At 44.4% G+C, this 21,517-nt stretch overlaps 1 protein-coding gene across 2 annotated transcripts in view; it reads right to left on the reverse strand.

The window, feature by feature from the left end:
• LOC124789121 (slit homolog 2 protein) overlaps window positions 1-21,517 on the reverse strand; it is a 642,438-nt gene that overhangs the window by 590,025 nt on the left and 30,896 nt on the right. For both annotated transcript variants that reach the window (XM_047256411.1, XM_047256410.1), the window contains exon 2: window positions 7,712-8,073. In XM_047256411.1, coding sequence (XP_047112367.1) covers window positions 7,712-8,073 — 362 coding nt within the window. The remainder of the gene's footprint in view (window positions 1-7,711; window positions 8,074-21,517) is intronic.

The raw sequence follows: 21,517 nt of genomic DNA on the forward strand, positions 1-21,517 counted from the left end.
TAAAGACAAATACTGAACGTGTCCAATTACCCTGATCCAATACCGCCTGTGCGTGGACAGGTCGACTTTCCAGTTGCAATCCGCCACGTGCAGGACTAGAGGGACCGGGGTACACTAATCTTGACCAAAAGCACCGGAATTGACGTAGGTTAGTACAGTAGTTGTAGCTTTAGATATAGATATTAAGTTAGGAACCTGCAGCGACAAACAATCTTGGCCTGCCCAGTGTCAGGAGCACGCTCATCGGCATTAGCTCGATGAGCAGGGCCTAAAATAGTAGGTTTACATTTACGCTGACACTCCTGTAACGCTGCAGGCAGTTAGGAATTAACAAGTGGGTAAGAAAAGTAACAATTAGCAAGTAGGATAGATTAATAGCCGTAGTCTGCCTATTGCCCTGTATTGTATCCTTTCTGTAACTCACAATAATAAACATAGTACCATTCTAATAACAACAAAAATAGCTGCTGAATATATAACATTGTAGTATTATCATGACCCACTAATCATTAAGGTGGTGGTTTCCTTTTGTATAAATATTATAGATGTTGTCAATAAAGATTTTAAAAAATAAAAAATAAATTTAAAAAATCCCTACCGCACCTTTACCGTACCCGAAGTTTTCGCTCACCGGGGTTCGTCTCAATTCTTTTTATTAAGATTCACAATGAGGAGGATTCCTCTTCTTGGAGAAATTTTTGAGTAATACGAGTGAAAATACGCGAATGGTGAGGCTAGAAGCTGCAATTTTTTGTTAAATGATTATCTCTAAAGTTCTCACCAGGGACTAGATACTGAACTCTAATGACAAAACACCGTCGGCGCTCGCCCACTAAGGCCGTTCGCCCCGAGCTCTTGGCTAGGGCAGCGCGGGCTACGCAGTGTGCAGGCCGAAGCGGGCAGTAACCAACTGCTGGTGGCAGGTGCTTCCTGCTTCCTCTTTGCCGACACTTAGCGCCATGAATATGGATCGCGGAGTTCGAGCTCGCCACAAAGGCAGAGGCAGGAATTCTTTTGAGGCAGCGCTGCTTCCTTTTCACAGCGCCGCCCTCCCAGCTTGAATGCGCGCCGGTCTCTTTCACTGCGCCGTCCTCGCCAGATGCAAAGCCGTACTGCACCGAGAGCGCCCGCATCTTCTGCGCGTACCATCGTCTGCGGCAATCCTAGTCCACGCAAGGGGAAATCGGCACTACAGCGGGATCTAACTGGTATCACGAATCAGCTCAGTGCAATGATTGTTACAGATCGGCGTAGTCTGGAAAAGATAATTAATCCTTTCGCAATTTTTCAGCGTCACTTGCGATGTTACTGCACCAGGGAGGACGCAAAGGTATCAAGAAATACGAGGAGTGTTCAGTAAGTAACGCAGCACATTCTTCGTTTATTCAGGATTACGATGTACTTTCGGCTATAAAACCCTATTTTTCAACATAAACTCTGTTCAATGCGACGACCTTACGCCACCTTACTGGAGGGTCCTGTATGTCCGCATGGTACCACTGTACTGATCGACGTTGGAGCCAATGTCGAGCTGCATCAACAACCTCCCCACCATCCAATTCCTGCTTCCCCTGCTCCGGCAAAAGAGACGGAAGTGAGAAGGTGCGATATTGGGGCTGTAGCGTGGATGAGGAAGAAAAGCCCAATGGAGTTTTCTGACTTCCTCTAGGCTGCACAGACGTGGGTGAGGCCTTGCGTTGTCATGGACAAAGAAGAAGAAGGATCACCTCGAACGAGAGTGTCTGCACGTTCCGACATTTCAGGAGCCACAGCTTCGTGCGGCCGGCTGGCATGCGTGTGATCGGCCTGTTTGCGAGACCTATTTTCGGTGAAGGCAGACGTCTCGCCCAAAGACTCACCGTGCTTTTGTACACTGCTAGGTCTCCGAAGACTTTCTGCAAGGGCCTACAAATATCTGGGATGCTCTGGTTTTTCACCAAAAGAAACTCAATGGCAGCTGTCTGCTTGGAATCCATCTCTATTACACAAGTCATTTTGAAGACTACATACAGCGTCGGCACCCATCGGAACTTCATGAAACTATGAGTGGAAATACTCCACGATGTTTCAGAATGCATTCCGCATTTTTTTCAACCGAAACTGGCCGAGAAAAATAAGTATTGCATTACTTATTGAACGCCTCTCCTATTTTTCTGTGTTTGAGAGGTCTGTAATGACGCTTACGCACTTTTCGGTCAAACACTGCCAGATATCAACGCTGTGTAATCGAGATCGCTCTTATGGTGAAGGAGCCTATCCTCTGTTAGACAGGATGTAGACTGCTAGTTCTACGGCGCCGTATGTAATAGTTTTAGCACGTCAGCGGAGTAATATTGGGTAATTATGGTGCCCCACTCAACAATTTCAAGGTGGGCAATCTCTGAAACGGCTAACAATCATTGTTTTTGCTGTCGTGCTAAGGAAAGCCAGCCCGTCCGCTATCAGCACGACCGCCGTACAACACGCGTTCTTCCGACTGAATAGATATTAGTAATAAGATTCGCTGATGACATTGCTATTATCAGTGAAAATGAAGTACAGTCTAAGGAGCACAGAATATAGATTGCAAGTAAACTGAAAAAAAGAGAAAAGTAATGAGTGACAGAAATGAGATTAAAGCTTAGTTGAACATCAAAATTGGGGATCACGAGGTAGACGAAGATAAGGAAATTGTCCTACCTCGGAAGTAAAGAAAGACATGACAGACGAAGCGAGGAATATACAAAAAACAGACCAGCACGGGGAAGTCTACTATTATCAAAAACTGGCCTTAAGTTTAGGAATGAATTTATGAGAACTAAAGTACGATTGGAGCACAGCGGTCTGTGGAAGTGAAACATAGGCTGTGGGAAAACTGAAAAACAAATGAATAGAAAAGTTTGAGATGTGGTGTTGTAGATGGATGCTCACAGTTAGATAGCCTGATAATATTAGAAATGTGGAGGCGCACCGCAAAAAGGAAAGAAATATGAGGAAAACACTCAGAAGAAAAAGAGAAGGGTGACAGGGCATGTATTATGGTATCAGGAAATAACTTCTACGTATTATAGAAAGCTAAATTGGATAAAAACTGTAGAGTTAGACGGACACAGTAGAGACTGCAGTACATCAAACAGGTTTGATGTATTACTCTGAGATGACATTGGCACAGGAGCGAAAGTCATAGCAGGCCGGAACACTAGCATCTAGTACTTGTTTTCCTTTACAGATAAACTGCACTTCTAAATTACCTACCGGCCGGCCAGAGTGGCCGAGCGGTTCTAGGCGCTACAGTCTGGAACCGCGTGACTGCTACGGCCGAAGGTTCGAATCCTGCCTTGGGCATGGATGTGCGTGATGTCCTTAGGGTAGTTAGGTTTAGGTAGTTCTAAGTTCTAGGCGACTTATTACCTCGCAGTTGAGTCCCATAGTGCTCAGAGCCATTTAAATTACCTACCACCCTTTTTCCCGAAAGATTTCCAGTCACCTTCACTATTAGGGAACACATATGTCCGTCTCAGCTTAAAATCAATTATGTGTTTAAATTCTATGATGTGCTCACGAAATTTATCCTCAATCTTTATTACTGAGTTCTTCCTCACTGTAATTGTCAACTTTTACAGAGAGCTTCCATGTGGGCTACCAAGTGTTAGGAACGTCTAAGTAACGGGTACGACATTTGCCTTAAGTGATTTGGGATATCCAAAAACCTAATCTGCATTGCGGACGTGAATTTTAATCCTTCTACATTTCATTTCAACTTATGAATGAAATTCCAGTGCATTAACAGCTGTACTATCTCTCTCGGTGACACTTTATCTGGAGGAGAGCACTGAAGACTGACACTCTATTTCTGATACGGGTCTTATTCTAAACGGCCACTCGAGAACAGATGACCTACGTGTTTAACTGCAGGAACAAATGTATGGATTCAGAACAACATTAGGAACAGTCGTAACACTACAGCATTTCTATTAGAAAAACTTTTTCTCAAACACATTTTTGCAAAGTGGATTTCGTCGACGAAAGAAAAAAGAAAACTCATTGGTGAATTTGTATGCTCAGGGCATGTATGGGCAGAGTTTCTGAGCAGTACTCTAATCTTACACGGAACTTATCCACTATGTGATATACACTATGTGATAAAAAGTATCTGGACACCCCCAAAGACATACGTTTTTTATATTAGGTGCACTGTGCTACCACCTACTGTCAGGTACTCCATATCAACGACCTCAGTAGTCATTAGATATCATGAGAGAGCAGAATGGGGCGCTCTGCGAAACTCAACGAACTTCGAACGTGGTCAAGAGATTGGATGTCACTTGTGTCATACGTCTGTACGCCAGATTTCTATCAGTAAAATTCGGAGGCGGTGGAGTTATGGTGTGGTCGTGGTTTTGATGGAGGGGGCTTGCATCCCTTGTTGTTCTGCGTGGCACTTTCACAGCGCTGGCCTACACTGATGTTTTGAGCACCTTCTTGCTTTTCACTGTTGAAGGGCAATTCGGAGATGGCGATTGCAACTTTCAACACGATCGAGCTTCTTTTCATAATGCACGGCATGTGGCGAAGTGGCTACACGACAATAACATCCTTATAATGGACTGGCCTGCACAGAGTCCTAACCAGAATACTATAGAACACCTTTGGGGTGTTTTGGAACTCCGACTTAGTGCTAGGCCTCACCAACCGACATCGGTACCTCTCCTCAGTGCAGCACTCCTTGAAGAATGGGCTGCCATTCCCCAAGAAACCTCTCAGCGCCTGATTGAACGTATGCCTGCGAGAGTGGAAGGTATCATCAAGGGTAAGAAGGGGCCAGCAATATCGATGGAGGACCCCACGAACTTGTAAGCCATTTTCAGCCAGGTGTCCTGACACTTTTCCCTTATGATCACATAGTGTAGGTAACGCGATGCCCAGGGAACTAGCTTTTAGAAAATATTCCTGATCACCGCAATGGTCGTTCTCGGCCACCAGATCCTAACTGTACGTAACTCTCTCAAGCGTCTGTCTAGTGAGTAAGATGTTATTGCTAATGGGAGGCATGAGCTGGAAAATTTTTCTCGACAAAATTTTTCTCGATAAACGTTCTCTTGTTACACCTATTGGTATCTCTTAAACAGCACAAAAAGCACCATCGAGCTTCAAGCCGACAATCGTTCGACGTTCCATTATCACCAATATAATATGTACTCACTCCATCAGACATAAGGGAGAATTTTTGTTCAAATATTCGATACTGTCGTACTGTGGTAGCAAATAACCGTAAGTTTTCTTCTTTTACAACCAAAAACTGATAACATAAATTATCTAAATAGCAGCATGGAATAAAGTTATATCAGGTTCGGGCGTCCCTGAATTAGTGAGTAATAGTAACTTTTCTATGAAAGCGTGTACCACCAACATCAGATAACAGTACTGTATAAGTAACCTGTTCGTCTGTCATAGAAAATGGGTCCTATTCGTCTCGATAGTTTGGATTTAGCACTTGGAGTTCGAGGTGTCACAAAGAGCAAGTGATCGCAGTCAGTCTACGTACCCTTAATCTTATCTATATAAACACCTGAGAGGCATAGACAATCCGATAGTAATGCAGATTTTTTTTTATCTAGACACACTTATTGGCATAGTCGCACGCCACACCAGTATCCAACAGCTTCGGAGTTCCTCTAGTGTTGCTAATGTAAGGCATTTCCTCAATAACTACATTTTTTCTATGATATTTAATGACTCTGACAAGGTCGGAAATGTAAGGTACACATTGAGGTGACAAGATTCACGGGATAGCGATATGCACATACACAAATGGCGGTAATATCGCGTAAACAAGCCATAAAATGGCAGTGCATAGGCGGAGCTATCACTTGTACTCATGTGGTTCATGTGAAAAACTTTTCAGAAATGATTGTGGCCGCACGACGGGGCTAGACGTATGGGGCATTCCATTTCGAAACTCGTTGGGAAATTCAACAGTCCGAGATCCACAGTGTCAAGAGAATGCCGAGAATGCCAAGTTTCGGGCATTATCTCTGACCACGGACAATTCTGTGGATGACGATCTTCATTTAACCGCCGAGAGCAGTGTCTTTTGCATAGAGTTGTCAGTGTTAACAGACAAGCAACACTGCGTGATATAACAGCAAAAATCAATGTGCGACGTACGACTAACGTATCCATTAGGGCAGTGTGGTGACATTTGTCGTTAATGTGCTCTGGCAGCAGATGACCCGAAGCAGGTGTCTTTGCTAACAGCACGACATGGTTTACATCGCCTGTCCTGAGCTCGTGGCCATACCGGTTGGACGCCGTGGCCAGGTCAGATGAGTCCCGATTTCAGTTGCTAATAGTTGACGACAGGGTCCGAGTGTGTCACAGGCCCCACAATGCCATGGAGCGGACTGGGTCCTCTGGTCTAACTGAGCCGGTCATTGACTGGCAATTGTTATGTTCGGTTACTTCAAAAATGGTTCAAATGGCTTTGAGCACTATGGGACTTAACTTCTGAGCTCATCAGTCCTCTACAACTTAGAACTACTTAAATCTAACTAACGTAAGGACATCACACAGCCGGCCGAAGTGGCCGAGCGGTTCTAGGTGCTACAGTCTGGAACTGCGCGATCGCAACGGTCGCAGGTTCGAATCCAGCCTCGGGCATGGATGTGTGGGATGTTCTTTGATTAGTTAGGTTTAAGTAGTTCTAAGTTATAGGGGACTGATGACCACAGATGTTAAGTCCCTTAGTGCTCAAAGCCATTTTGACATCACACACATCTGTGCCCGAGGCAGGATTCGAACCTGCGACCCTAGCGGTCGCGCGGCTCCAGACTGTAGCGCCTAGAACCGCTCGGCCACTACGGCCGGCTTCGGTTACTTGCAGGTCATTTGCAGCCATTAATGGACTTCACGTTCCCAAACAACAGTGGAATTTTTGTGGATGACTATGCACCATGTCATCAGGCCACATTTGTTCGCGATTGGTTTGCAGAACATTTTGGACAGTTCAGGCGAATGATATGGTCACATTCATGGGACATAATCGAGAGGTCATTTCGTGCACAAATCCTGCAATGGCAACACTTTCGCAGTTATGGATGGCCATGCAGCCGGTATGGCTTAATATTTCTGCAGGGGACTATCAGCGACTTGTTGAGTTCATGCCATGTCGAGTTGCTACATTACTCCGGGCAAAAGAAGGTCCGACACGTTATTAGGAGGTTTCCCAACCAGCCGCTGTGGCCGAGCGGTTCTAGGCGCTTCAGTCCGGAACCGCGTTGCTGCTATGGTCGCAGGTTCGAATCCTGCCTCGGGCGTGGATGTTTGTGATATCCTTAGGTTAGTTAGGTTCACGTAGTACTAAGTGTAAGGGCTGATGACCTCAGATGTTAAGTTGGTTGGTTGGTTTGGGGGAAGAGACCAAACAGCGAGGTCATCGGTCTCATCGGATTAGGGAAGGACGGAGAAGGAAGTCGGCCGTGCCCTTTCAAAGGAACCATCCCGGCATTTGCCTGGAGTGATTTAGGGAAATCACGGAAAACCTAAATCAGGATGGCCGGACGTGGGATTGAACCGTCGTCCTCCCGAATGCGAGTCCAGTGTGCTAGCCACTGCGCAGATGTTAAGTCCCATAGTGGTTAAAGCCATTTGATCCACTTGAGGTATCCCATGACTTCTCTCACGTCAGTGTACGATGTACCGTTAACTTTATTGACTTGTTCAGCTGACTCACCTATCGAACTGAGCGAAGACTCTTCGATGACGGCGAGGCTGCTGTTATGGATGGTGAGGTGGCGGATGTCAAGCCCGAGGAAGACGAAGCGCGGCAGCTTGGGGAGGCTGTTGTGGCGGAGCTTTAGGTAGAAGATGACGGTGGAGGGCCGCTCTTTGAGCAGCGTCATGGCCTTGGTGATGTGCTGGCTGTCGGTGAACTCGCAGAGGATGTCAAGCCCGTTCTTCTTGACGCCGCAGGCGCACGGCGAGATGTCGTATGGCGGCGGGCACTGCATGGGCGCTGCCTGGCCCGCCACAGCGCCCGCACACGCCAGCACCAGCAGCAGCGAGGCCCCGCTCATCGCCGGGCCATTGCGCACTCTGCAACAGCATCACACACCTCTGCGTCACCACCTGCCTGAGCGACAGCACCAGCAGCAGCAGGAGAAGCAACGAGGCCCAGCTCGTCACCAGGCCATTGCACACTCTACAATGACACACACCTCTGTGTCAACTTATGCCTCTGCAACAGCACCAGCATATTTCACCAGCATATATTTCTGTATATTGAGCAAGCACTAAAGGAAACAAAAGAAAAATTCGGAGTAGGAATTAAAATCCATGGAGAAGAAATAAAAACTTTGAGGTTCGCCGATGCGAATGCGTTAATCAAGACTAGTGAAGATGTAGGTCTAAGGATAAGTGAAGACAAAACTAAATACCTGGTTACTACTAGAATGCCAACAGCAGTAGATCAGGAAATGTTAAGAGTTGGAGACATGCAGTTTGAAAAAGTGAACACATTTAAGTATCTAGGCGTGGACATCACTTCGAGAAATGAGATTGAATCCGAACTGAAGAAGAGATTAAGGGCGGGAAATGCGTGCTACTTCTCACTGAATCGATTACTTTCATCACGGATATACAAAACTATTATTCTACCAGTTATGCTGTATGGGTGTGAGACTTGGTCTCTCACTGCGCGAAACGAAAAGCCGTTTCGAGTATTTGAAAACAAAATTTTGAGGAAAATTTTCGGAGCAAAACGGGATGACATTAGCGGAGAGTGGCGAAAACTGCACAACGAAGAGCTTCACGAACTCTATTCAAGCCCTGACATAATCAGTATTATTAAATCTCGTAGGCTGTGATGGGCGGGTCACGTAGCTCGAATGGATGAGGGCAGGGCAGCGCGCAGAGTACTGGTAGGGCACCTAGAAGGAAAACGTCCTGTGGGGAGACCGAGGCGTAGATGGGAGGACAATGTGAAGGCTGATTTTAGGAGCCTAGGTATTGAAGGTGAATGGAAGGAAATAGCCCAATGTGGTGAAAATACGCGTTGCTGCGGTAATGGACTCTCGAGTCCGGTATGACCAATGAGTAAGTAAGTAAGAGGTTCGCCGATGACATTGTAATTCTGTCAGAGACAGAAAAGGACCTGGGAGAGCAGCTGAACGGAACGGACAGTGTCTTGAAAGGAGGATATGAGATGAACATCAATAAAAGCAAAACGAGGATAATGGAATGTAGTCGAATTAAATCGGGTGATGCTGCCGGAATTAGATTAAGAAATGAGACGCTTAAAGTAGTAAATGAGTTTTCATATTTGGGGAATAAAATAGCTGATGATGGTCGAAGTAGAAAAGTATAAAATGTTGACTGGCAATGGCAAGGAAAGCGTTTCTTAAGAAGAGACATTTGTTAACATCGAGTATAGATTTAAGTGTGAGGAAGTCGTTTCTGAAAGTATTTGTATGGAGTGTAGCCATGTATGGAAGTGAAACGTGGACGATAAATAATTTAGACAAGAAGAGAATAGAAGCTTTCGGAAATGTGGTGCTACAGAAGAATGCTGAAGATTAGATGTATAGATCACGTAACTAATGAGGAGGTATTGAATGGAATTGAAGAGAAGAGAAATTTGTGGCACAACTTGACTAGAAGAAGGGATCGGTTGGTAGGGCATATTCTGAGGCATCAAGGGATCACCAATTTAGTACCGGAGGGCAGCGTGGAGGGTAAAAATCATAGATGGAGATCAAGAGAAGAATACACTAAACAGATTCAGAAGGATGTAGGTTGCAGTAGGTACTGGGAGATGAAGAAGCTTGCGCAGGATAGAGTAGCATGGAGAGCTGCATCAAACCAATCTCTGGAACGAAGACCGCAACAACAACAGCAGCTCTATATTAGAGTTGCATTTTAAAGTTCCTCACTCATGGCCACTTTTGACAAGTCGCAAACTGCTGGACAGGTCTCGTTATGAGATACTTTCACAAAATGTTCCGTTTAAATGACAAAAAATTTGTTGATTTCCCATTAGAGGTCGATACTTTGGTTTTAATATAGTTATTACGATGTACCATGAGCACCATTAGTAATACTAGCAATATTAAAACTTATAACATCGAAATTTTCTAAATGTAATTGATAATGGAAAATCCCAGTTCTGATGACTGTAGTCCAAGCATAAAAACTGCATTCGGGTGCAACCGGTGACTCGAATCTCAAGGCTTAACGAGGTAATCACTGATCCGGGAAGTGCCGCGTCCTCTTCTGCAGCCCAAGTTTTATTACTGCCCTCTAAACTCCTGACGGCTTCGTGTATGAACTTTCTTCGCTCCAGGCGAGCTGCCGCTTCATCACTTACGAGTCTCACCCTTAACTCACCTAGTATGCAAATGTGTTCCAACACCATATCGCGGAAATCTCAAAGGACGCTGCCTGAAAAGACGCTTTCGTCGTTAAAAGGAAGATAAAGGGCTAGATGCTCGTCAGAGATAACACGCTTTGAGGTCAGCAGACGCGATACTGAGTCCGCAGCGTGTGAGCAACGCTTCCCGAGCGATGCATTTGCCGTCCTCACCACTCGCGCCCCGGGCTGTAAGTGGGAGCCGTCAAGCGCTTCAGTGAAATGAGCTACTGGCTGTCTCCCTTCTGTTTTTTTTCTTCTTCTTCTATTGTCAGATGTTTGAGCGGAACGAAAACAAGACGCCATAGAAATTATACAGTGAACTTTTGTCCCAATTTTTATAGCCAAGCGACTGATGGGAAAAGAACGAAAGGGATATCGAATAGATCAGCGTGAGGTTTAGTTTTCTAAAACAATGGTTAATTGTTTGCAATTAATCATGGTAATTAAAAAACGCAATTAGTGATTCGAGCGGAAAATTTTCGTCCAAATTTTCATAACCAAATGAGGAGGGGAAAACGGACAAATGGGGTATCAAATTTAGCAGCGAGAGGTCTATTTAAAAAAAAAAAATTTAATTGTTTGAAATTAATCATAGTAATTAAGGGAAACTTTATTAGTAATATGAGGGAGAATTTAAATATTTCCAGAACAGCTGATGTAAACTACGTAGGCAAATGAAACGTTAGGAAGTATCACAGCGTAAATTTATACCTCTCTCCATGCTCTTGGTGTGTTTACTGTTAATGATAACAGAAACCGATCGATATTTAAATGTATTATATCTGATGCTTTCTGAGCAAAAGTTGAAAATAAAAGAATAAAAATAAACAAATGGAAAAAGAAAACAGTCCTACATTTTGCGAAATGGTTTGTCTAAAAGTAAGAAATGAAACAGATTAGATAAATCAAGACACAAAAAAATTAAAGGCATTAGCTGGCAGTGTTGATCGACAGTGGTTTATGTCAATGGGGCAAGTTGAAAATTTGTGCCAGACCGGAATTCGAACACGGGTCTCCTGCTTCCTAGGCAGATGTATTGACCACTGTACCATCCTGACACAGTGATCAGCACAACCGCGCAGACTACCCTAGCACCCCTCCTGTCAGACTCAAATTCTCAACTTATACCACACTCTACTGATGTAGTGATCTTGCTCATTAGCCTCATTCGTCGCAGCAGCTTGCCGACTCCCGTAAGAGTTCGAGCCTGGTATGCATCTGAGCTGAAGGCATCATCGACTGTCATCGCCCTGATGCATTTGATGCCTGTTCTTCCCTACATGGTTTATCCTGCAGCTACTATGAAAGAGGATACAAGGGAATTAAAGATATTTGCTGGCAGTGTGCATTGATTTACATCAAGGGCCAGAGCAGGAGAACTGGGTTTGAATCCCGGTCCAGTACAGATTTTCTGCTTGCTCCAGTGAAACGCCCACCGGCAGTTAATGTCTCTAATTCCTCTGTGTCTTGATTCATAGTGCCTGCAGAACCAAACTGGTGTCTGTTCTTTCGTACATGTCCGAGAAAAGACACCGCAAAAATAACAGTAGAGAAATATTTTACGTGGCTCAAAATCACGTACACCGAATGACGTAGACTGAGAATTGAAAGTTCAGTGTTTAACGTACAATTTTAAAGAGTACTAGAGAATATTTGTCTGGCGGAATTTCTCTCGTTGGTCTCCTTATGTCATTAACGTATGAGCACTCGAGCTGCTGTGCATTATTTCGGGCATCATTCAAAACCGCACCAAATGTTTCATTACAGACAAATCATTTCACAAAGTATTTGACCGTTACTTTTTTAATTTTTTTTCACTTGCAGTGCGCTTCCGAAAGGTGTTCAACACAATGCGTTCTAATAAATTTACAGAACACTTTTCTACATCACGCGTACCATGCACACAGGCCGTCATTCGTATCATTACTTTCAATCATTACTTTCAAAGTTCGTGAGATGACGCTAAGTAACTGTTTAATTAGTACGCCATCCAGTTCACAAGCGAGGTTTGCATAAGCGAGCTTCGCTTTACCAAGAAATTCCTGTATATTCAAGATGTTCAAGTCTACATCTACATCTACACCTGCACTCCGCAAGCCACCTTACGGTGTGTAAGGTCCTACGTTTTGTGAAACGATTAATGTAAAACAAGAAATCGAACAGTTTAAAGAAAACAAGACACGAAGGAATCAAAGACCGCAACTACTTGTGGGCACTGATGTTGATTTATGTCAATTGGGAACGTTGAAAACTTTTGCCAGACTGGGATTCGAACCCGGGTCTCCTACTTCCTAGGCAAATGCATTGACCACTGCGCCATCCTGACACAGTGGTCACCACAAACCACACAGACTACCCTAGCACGTCTCCTGTCGGACCCAATTTCTCACACGTGGTGCTCTGTCTCTGACGCTCTATCCGACATTGGCTTGTAGTTTCATTGAACTAGCTGCGTAATTTGAAGGTCACTTAAAAGTCAACCACAAAAAATAATCTTGTGTGTAGTGTGAAGCAAGCCGTGGTTTTTTCCGACACTTGGCGTTTGTGGCCCAGCATTTTCTTCGATTTCACTTACCTACCGAAACGCGGTACAGAATGCACACAATGATTTTTAGGAGTGATAAACTGTATTGCAAAAGTTAACAAATGGCAAACAAAATCTCTGAAATCCGTGCCGAAGTCGAACATTGGAAACTGCAATAACAGATTAATCACACGTCATCAGGAAACGGTCCCAATATTAGTCAGGTCATTTATGTATATAAAGAACAAGGCCGGCACTGTCACACGTCCATGAGGTACTTTTGACAATATCCTTCTCTCTGATTGTCTGATTAACACTCACTATCCAGCACAAAGTACTGGTGTGTGTTACTAAAGAAGTCTTCGGGCCACTAACGTACCTGGCAACCTATTCCATCTGCTTGGACCTTCGTGAAGTCTACAGTGGCGCACTGTCTCAAACTTTTTTGGGAAATCTAGAAATATAAATCTGCTTGTTGCCTTTCATCAATGGTTTGCAGGAAGTCTTGTGTGAAAGGACAAGATGAATTTCCAACGAGTAACCCTTTCTAAATCCACGATGATTTTCGGACAGAGGCTTTTCCGTCTCTAGGAAATATATTACATTCGAACTTTAAACACTCCTAAGAATTCTGCAGCAAATCGATGTTAAGGAAACTGGACTGTAATTATGTGGGTCCGTTCTTTAACCTTTATGTATACGGGAGTCACATGCGGTACTTTTCCAATAACTTGCGAATTTTCGCTGACTGAGAGGTCTGCATTAAATGCAAACTAAGTAAGGGGCCTGTAAAACAGAATTGAGTTTCCATCTCGACATGGTGATTTATTTATTTTCTAGTCTTTCAGATTATTTTTCTACGCCCGGTATAGCTATTTTCATGTCCTCCATTAGGGCGTCTGTGTGACGGTCCAACGACTGTATATATCTACGATTGTTCTGCGTGAATAATTTCTCTTAAGACGGGTCAAATCACATAGTGAAACTACCGTAAACATTTACTATTCTCCTTATTATTTCGTTATATTGTAAGCGGAAAAAAATGTAAGTGCGCGATCAGATCCTGAATAAATGGCTCTGAGCACTATGGGACATAACATCTGAGGTCATCAGTCCCCTAGAACTTAGAACTACTTAAACCTAACTAACCTAAGGACATCACACACATCCATGCCCGAGGCAGGATTCGAACCTGCGACCGTAGCAGTCGCGCGGTTCCGGACTGCAGCGCGTAAACCGCGTGGCCACCGCGGTCGGCAGACCCTGAATAAACGTGTTGCTCACCAGCAGCCGTGTAACCCTCTGCCGAGGCAGGCGGCGGCGCGTCCGTCACGAAGTCAGGGCTGCACTCGCTCGCTCGCTCAACTCAATAGACAACCCTGTTAACTCGTAACTAGGTATGTACGTACAGTCGAGAATTGCATCTTCTACTGGTACCCGCTGTTATGGAGTCTTCCCGTAATTAGTTTTACAATGACCGGAAGTCCATAGTCTACTTGAAATTTGTTACGGCTGTACTGGGGTACAATAAAATTAAAATGAAGCGAAAATGATTATCAGCTGCATAAGGCACCATTTCCTGTTTGAAATGAGGACTGTTCAGCAGAAGAGACTAAAAGCCATTATACCGTTTTCATTGATCTTAAATTAAATTTTGTTGTAGTACCGTTTATCAGTAAGACTTCATGATAGCAGATTCCAGTAGAAGATGCAATTCTCGTTAGTACGTACACTCCCAACTGCGAGTTTTTATACACTCCTGGAAATGGAAAAAAGAACACATTGACACCGGTGTGTCAGACCCACCATACTTGCTCCGGACACTGCGAGAGGGCTGTACAAGCAATGATCACACGCACGGCACAGCGGACACACCAGGAACCGCGGTGTTGGCCGTCGAATGGCGCTAGCTGCGCAGCATTTGTGCACCGCCGCCGTCAGTGTCAGCCAGTTTGCCGTGGCATACGGAGCTCCATCGCAGTCTTTAACACTGGTAGCATGCCGCGACAGCGTGGACGTGAACCGTATGTGCAGTTGACGGACTTTGAGCGAGGGCGTATAGTGGGCATGCGGGAGGCCGGGTGGACGTACAGCCGAATTGCTCAACACGTGGGGCGTGAGGTCTCCACAGTACATCGATGTTGTCGCCAGTGGTCGGCGGAAGGTGCACGTGCCCGTCGACCTGGGACCGGACCGCAGCGACGCACGGATTCACGCCAAGACCGTAGGATCGTACGCAGTGCCGTAGGGGACCGCACCGCCACTTCCCAGCAAATTAGGGACACTGATGCTCCTGGGGTATCGGCGAGGACCATTCGCAACCGTCTCCATGAAGCTGGGCTACGGTCCCGCACACCGTTAGGCCGTCTTCCGCTCACGCCCCAACATCGTGCAGCCCGCCTCCAGTGGTGTCGCGACAGGCGTAAATGGAGGGACGAATGGAGACGTGTCGTCTTCAGCGATGAGAGTCGCTTCTGCCTTGGTGCCAATGATGGTCGTATGCGTGTTTGGCGCCGTGCAGGTGAGCGCCACAATCAGGACTGCATACGACCGAGGCACACAGGGCCAACACCCGGCATCATGGTGTGAGGAGCGATTTCCTACACTGGCCGTACACCACTGGTGATCGTCGAGGGGACACTGAATAGTGCACGGTACATCCAAACCGTCATCGAACCCATCGTTCTACCATTCCTAGACCGGCAAGGGAACTTGCTGTTCCAACAGGACAATGCACGTCCGCATGTATCCCGTGCCACCCAACGTGCTCTAGAAGGTGTAAGTCAACTACCCTGGCCAGCAAGATCTCCGGATCTGTCCCCCATTGAGCATGTTTGGGACTGGATGAAGTGTCGTCTCACGCGGTCTGCACGTCCAGCACGAACGCTGGTCCAACTGAGGCGCCAGGTGGAAATGGCATGGCAAGCCGTTCCACAGGATTACATCCAGCATCTCTAAGATCGTCTCCATGGGAGAATAGCAGCCTGCATTGCTGCGAAAGGTGGATATACACTGTACTAGTGCCGACATTGTGCATGCTCTGTTGCCTGTGTCTATGTGCCTGTGGTTCTGTCAGTGTGATCATGTGATGTATCTGACCCCAGGAATGTGTCAATAAAGTTTCCCCTTCCTAGGATAATGAATTCACGGTGTTCTTATTTCAATTTCCAGGAGTGTAGGTTTAGAAGCGCATTTTGTCTGCTGAGCTGAGCGAGCGAGCGAGTGCAGGCCTACTTTCGTGACGTACGGGCCGCCGCCAGTCTTTCTTGTGGGCCTCGTTCTCTACCATATGATGTCATTTGGATACAGTATGCATGGGCACATAGAAAGTATACCGTTTACCGGGGCCTTCTCAACCTTCAAACCTTAGAACCGCAACTTACCATTCAACCTAACTGGCCTCACAAGGGAGAATACATCCCGTCACAGTCCTGCCAGTACCGGGAATTGAACCCGAGTCTTCCGCATGGCAGTCAGCAAAAGAAAATTGACAATAAAAGAAAATAAACTACTAATTTGTCGGCGCTATAATGTATTGACCACCTATGCGCAATTTCGAAAATCGCTCTGGGTCGTATATTAGCCTATCATCGTCAGCATCTGAATATCATAGAGAACAAAAGTACGTTGTTTCTGTGGAGAGACGCGGCAGAATAATTTAATTTCGTGCCACTAGAGCTGTGACATTAAACAACTCCAATAATCTGCTTTCTTTTAGTATGGCGTAAGTGACGCGGCGGCAAATGTAACTCTATTACCAAACAAACATTACAAGTGTATTAATTCCCTCGCTGAGACTGTCAGTAATACTATCTCATGATCAAATCTTACACGCTAACATGGTTCCACTCTTCAGTTTCTTACGGTATACAAGTAGCATAAATTTAATCAGTTCTCAAAAGACAAACAGTGATTAGTCGATAGCGCAGCTGGCCGCGGTGGTCTAGCGGTTCTAGGCGCGCAGTTCGGAACCGCGCGGCTGCTACGGTCGCAGGTTCGAATCCTGCCTCGGGCATGGATGTGTGTGATGTCCTTAGGTTAGTTAGGTTTAAGTAGTTCTAAGTTCTAGGGCACTGATGACCACAGATGTTAAGTCCCTTAGTGCTCAGAGCCATTTCGATAGCGCATACATCTGTCAATATCTATACATATCCATGTAATGTAACCGTATTTACCGTACACGTATGCCATCGGAAGCTGCGCCACCGTCGAATGTGGCTGAAAAGTGGTTGTCAAAACTAGGTTATTTTCAATGATGTAGTTATACCAGATATAGTTCTAACTCTTCACTTTCACTTACATGTCGAATAATCTACAGTTTACGTTCAGATTCAGGGTCATTTATTATTATTTATGCACAGATAATCTGTTAGCTGCATGCTGCACTCGGCAGATGTTTTATACTATGACGATGATTGTTAGAAGTAGTAACCAAACAATGAAGTGACATCAAAGCTTACGTGTGGCATGTACAGGGTGTTACAAAAAGGCACGGCCAAACTTTCAGGAAACATTCCTCACACAAAAATAAAGAAAAGATGGTATGTTGACATTTGTCCGGAAACGCTTAATTTCCATGTTAGAGCTCATTTTAGTTTCGTCAGTATGTACTGTACTTCCTCGATTCACCACCAGTTGGCCCAATTAAAGGAAGGTGATGTTGACTTCGGTGCTTGTGTTGACAGGCGACTCATTGCTCTACAGTACGTTTGGGCAGGCATTGTTGGTGATGTCTTGATTGGGCCCCTTGTTCTTCCACCTGCGCTCAATGGAGCACATTATCATGATTTCATACGGGATACTCTACCTGTGCTGCTAGAACATGTGCCTTTACAAGTACGACACAACATGTGGTTCATGCACGATGGAGCTCCTGCACATGTCAGTCGAAGTGTTCGTACGCTTCTCAACAATAGATTCGGTGACCGATGGATTGGTAGAGGCGGACCAATTCCATGGCATCCACGCTCTCCTGGCCTCAACCCTCTTGACCTTCATTTATAGGGGCATTTGAAAGCTCTTGTCTACGCAATCCCGGTACCAAATGTAGAGACTCTTCGTGCTCGTATTGTGGACGGCTGTGATACAATACGCCATTCTCCAGAGCTGCATCAGCGAATCAGGGATTCCATGCGACGGAGGGTGGATGCATATATCTTCGCTAACGGAGGACATTTTGAACATTTCCTGTAACAAAGTGTTTGAAGTCACGCTGGTACGTTCTGTTGCTGTGTGTTTCCATTCCATGATTAATGTGATTTGAAGAGAAGTAATAAAATGAGCTCTAACATGGAAAGTAAGCGTTTCCGGACACATGTCCACATAACACATTTTCTTTCTTTGTGTGTGAGGAATGTTTCCTGAAAGTTTGGCCGTACCTTTTCGTAACACCCTGTATATACACACAATATTAACAGAATTACTGAATATTGTTCTCAGACCATTTCCCTTGAAATTTAACGGTTTACTCGGTACGAAAATGATATGCACAGTTCATATTTTGATGCATCCGTCACAGTGGACACTACTAATGACGAACACAGTTCATGAAATTAATTACAAGTTCACCATCAGTCATTGAGAATAGTCACTGAATAAACTCTCGCAAGCGAAATATAGACAAAACTTCGCAAATATTATGGCTTATGATTTATGCTATACCGTCTGCCGTATGGTTCCTTGTTTTGGCGCACACAGATGTTTCTCCTTTCAAACTCACCGTAGACTGATCTCAATGGCTTCTGCGGAGCGTCTTTTATAACATCAACATATTTAGAATTAAAGTTAACTATTACTATTTGCTGTACTTTCATAAGTTACAACTAAAAGATTTACATTACTAATTAACTCAATAGTGGAAAAATATTTGTTTGAATGTGGGCTTTTAGGTACAGAAATAATTTCTGTTGAATTACGCTGCCTATTTTTCCTATATATTTGAGTCCGTTTCAAAAGCAATGTTTTAACTAAGAATACTAATTACTCTGAAAGTAAATGAGTGTAACTAGCTGTAGGGGTACTTCACACACACACACACACACACACATATATATATATATATATATATATATATATATATATATATATATATATATTGGATGGGATATATGTCTGCACAGTTACTGTGATAACGAAATCTAATATAAATGGTGTTGATAATTAGCACAGTTTTCAGGCAGACAAACTAGTTGCCTTATTAACTCCTGATAGCTAAGGGAATGTAATAGTTAGTAAAGTTATGTTAAGAAAGACCTGTGTCAACATTTGAGATTTTTAGATAATGTGACATGTCATAAAAATAACACTATTGAAGATAATTGCAAAAGATAAGAAGCTTTGGGGGAAGAAAAACATAATAGGAGGAAGGAAACCACCTGCTTCGTACATCCGAATTGGGCGGAGCGTCTGTGGTAACAAATACGCTCCTGTCAATTCAGCATAAGAATCGCCTCACTGTCGTGACATTCTGATGGTCGGTAGCGATATAGCCATACCCGTGATTCATAGATCCTGCCTTATGGCAAACAGATACACTTGCCGATGATTAATACTGCGATTGTCGTATAATGTGCCTGATGATGGAGACTTTTACCCTTTAAATCAAATGAAATTAACGGAAAAGAATAAATACAATTTTTCTAATATAATATACAGGTAGGATAGAAATAAATAGTTTTCATAGTCCACATTAACTATAAATTATTACTTTGGTGCGTAAGTAAGTAGTGTTTTTGTTTTGTATGTTGATATTCCAGTTGCTATGGATTTATTTAACGATTATCAATTTTAATCTGTAGTTCCCTGTTGCTATTTAAATTTACGTATTGTCATTTTGTCATTTGAATTAGTGAGTGGAGCACCGGAAGCTAAAAAATGGAGTGCCAAGTGGAGAAATCGAAACATTTTCGACATATTCCTCTTTTGCGTGCAATAGAGGGGTGACAGCAGCGTAGGCACCCAGAAACATTTGTGCCGTGTGTGGTCGTAATGTCATAGGACGGATACGGCAAGAAAATAGTTTTCTCATGCTACGAATGATCGTTTTGATAGTAGTGACTCTCCATGTTCAGGAAGACCTTTGGGGGTTTGATGAAGATCGTTTAAAACGCATTAATCCACAATGATCCCCGACATTGTACTCCAGAAAAGGCAAATGTGACGAACTACGGTCATTCCACCATCGCGCGACCTTTGCATGCAATGGGGAAGGTTCAAAAATCGGGGGTATGGGTATCGCACGCTCTAAGTCAAAATCACGTAAAATCTGCGGCTGGGCATATACAAGGTGGTCCATTGATAGAAGCCGGGCCAAATATCTCACGAAATAAGGATCAAACGAAAAAACTACAAAGAACGAAACTCGTCTAGCTTGAAGGGAGAAACCAGATAGCGCTATGGTTGGCCCGCTAGATGGCGCTGCCATAGGTCAAACGGATATCAACTGAGTTTTCTTAAATAGGAACCCCCATTTTTAATTACATATTCGCATAGTACGTAAAGAAATATGAATGTTTTAGTTGGACCACTTTTTTCGCTTTGTGATAGTTGGCGCTGTAATAGTCACAAACGTGTAAGTACGCGCTATCACATAACATTCCACCAGTGCGGACAGTATTTGCTTCGTGATACATTACCCGTGTTTAAATGGACCGTTTACGAATTGCGGAAGAGGTCGATATCGTGTTGATGTATGCCTATTGTGATCAAAATGCCCAACGAGCCTGTGCTATGTATGCTGCTCGGTATCCTGGACGACATCTTCCAAGTGTCCGAACCGTTCGCCGGATAATTACGTTATTTAAGGAAACAGGATGTGTTCAGCCGCATGTGAAACGTCAACCACGACCTGCAACAAATGATGATGATCAAGTAGGTGTTTTAGCTGCTGTCGCGGCTAATCCGAACATCAGTAGCAGACAAATTGAGCGAGAATCGGGAATCTCAAAAATGTCGGTGTTGAGAATGCTACGTCAACATCGATAGCACCCGAACCATATTTCTAAGCACCAGGAATTGCATGGCGACGACTTTGAACGTCGTGTACGTTTCTGCCGCTGGGCACAAGAGAAATTACGGAACGGTGACAGATTTTTTGGACGCGTTCTATTTAGCGACGCAGCGTCATTCACCAACAGCGCTAACGTAAACCGGCATAATATGCACTATTGGGCAACGAAAAATCCGCGATGACTGCGACAAGTGGAACACCAGCGAAATTGGGGGGTTAATGTATGGTGTGGCATTATGGGAGGAAGGATAATTGGCCCCCATTTTATCTATGGCACTCTAAATGGTGCAATGTATACTGATTTCCTACGTAATGTTCTACCGATGTTATTACAAGATGTTTCACTGCATGGCAGAATGGCGAAATACTTCCAACATGATGGATGTCCGGCTCACAGCACGTGTGCGTTTGAAACTGTATTGAATAGAATATTTCATGACCGGTGGATTGGTCGTCGAAGCACCATACCATGGCCCGCACGTTCACCGGATCTGACGTCCCTGGATTTCTTTCTGTGGGGAAAGGTGAAGGATATTTGCTATCGTGATCCACCGACAACGCCTGACAACATGCGTCAGCACATTGTCAATGTATGTGC

This window comes from Schistocerca piceifrons, chromosome 3, assembly GCF_021461385.2.
Source record: "Schistocerca piceifrons isolate TAMUIC-IGC-003096 chromosome 3, iqSchPice1.1, whole genome shotgun sequence".
Taxonomy (NCBI): domain Eukaryota; kingdom Metazoa; phylum Arthropoda; class Insecta; order Orthoptera; family Acrididae; genus Schistocerca; species Schistocerca piceifrons.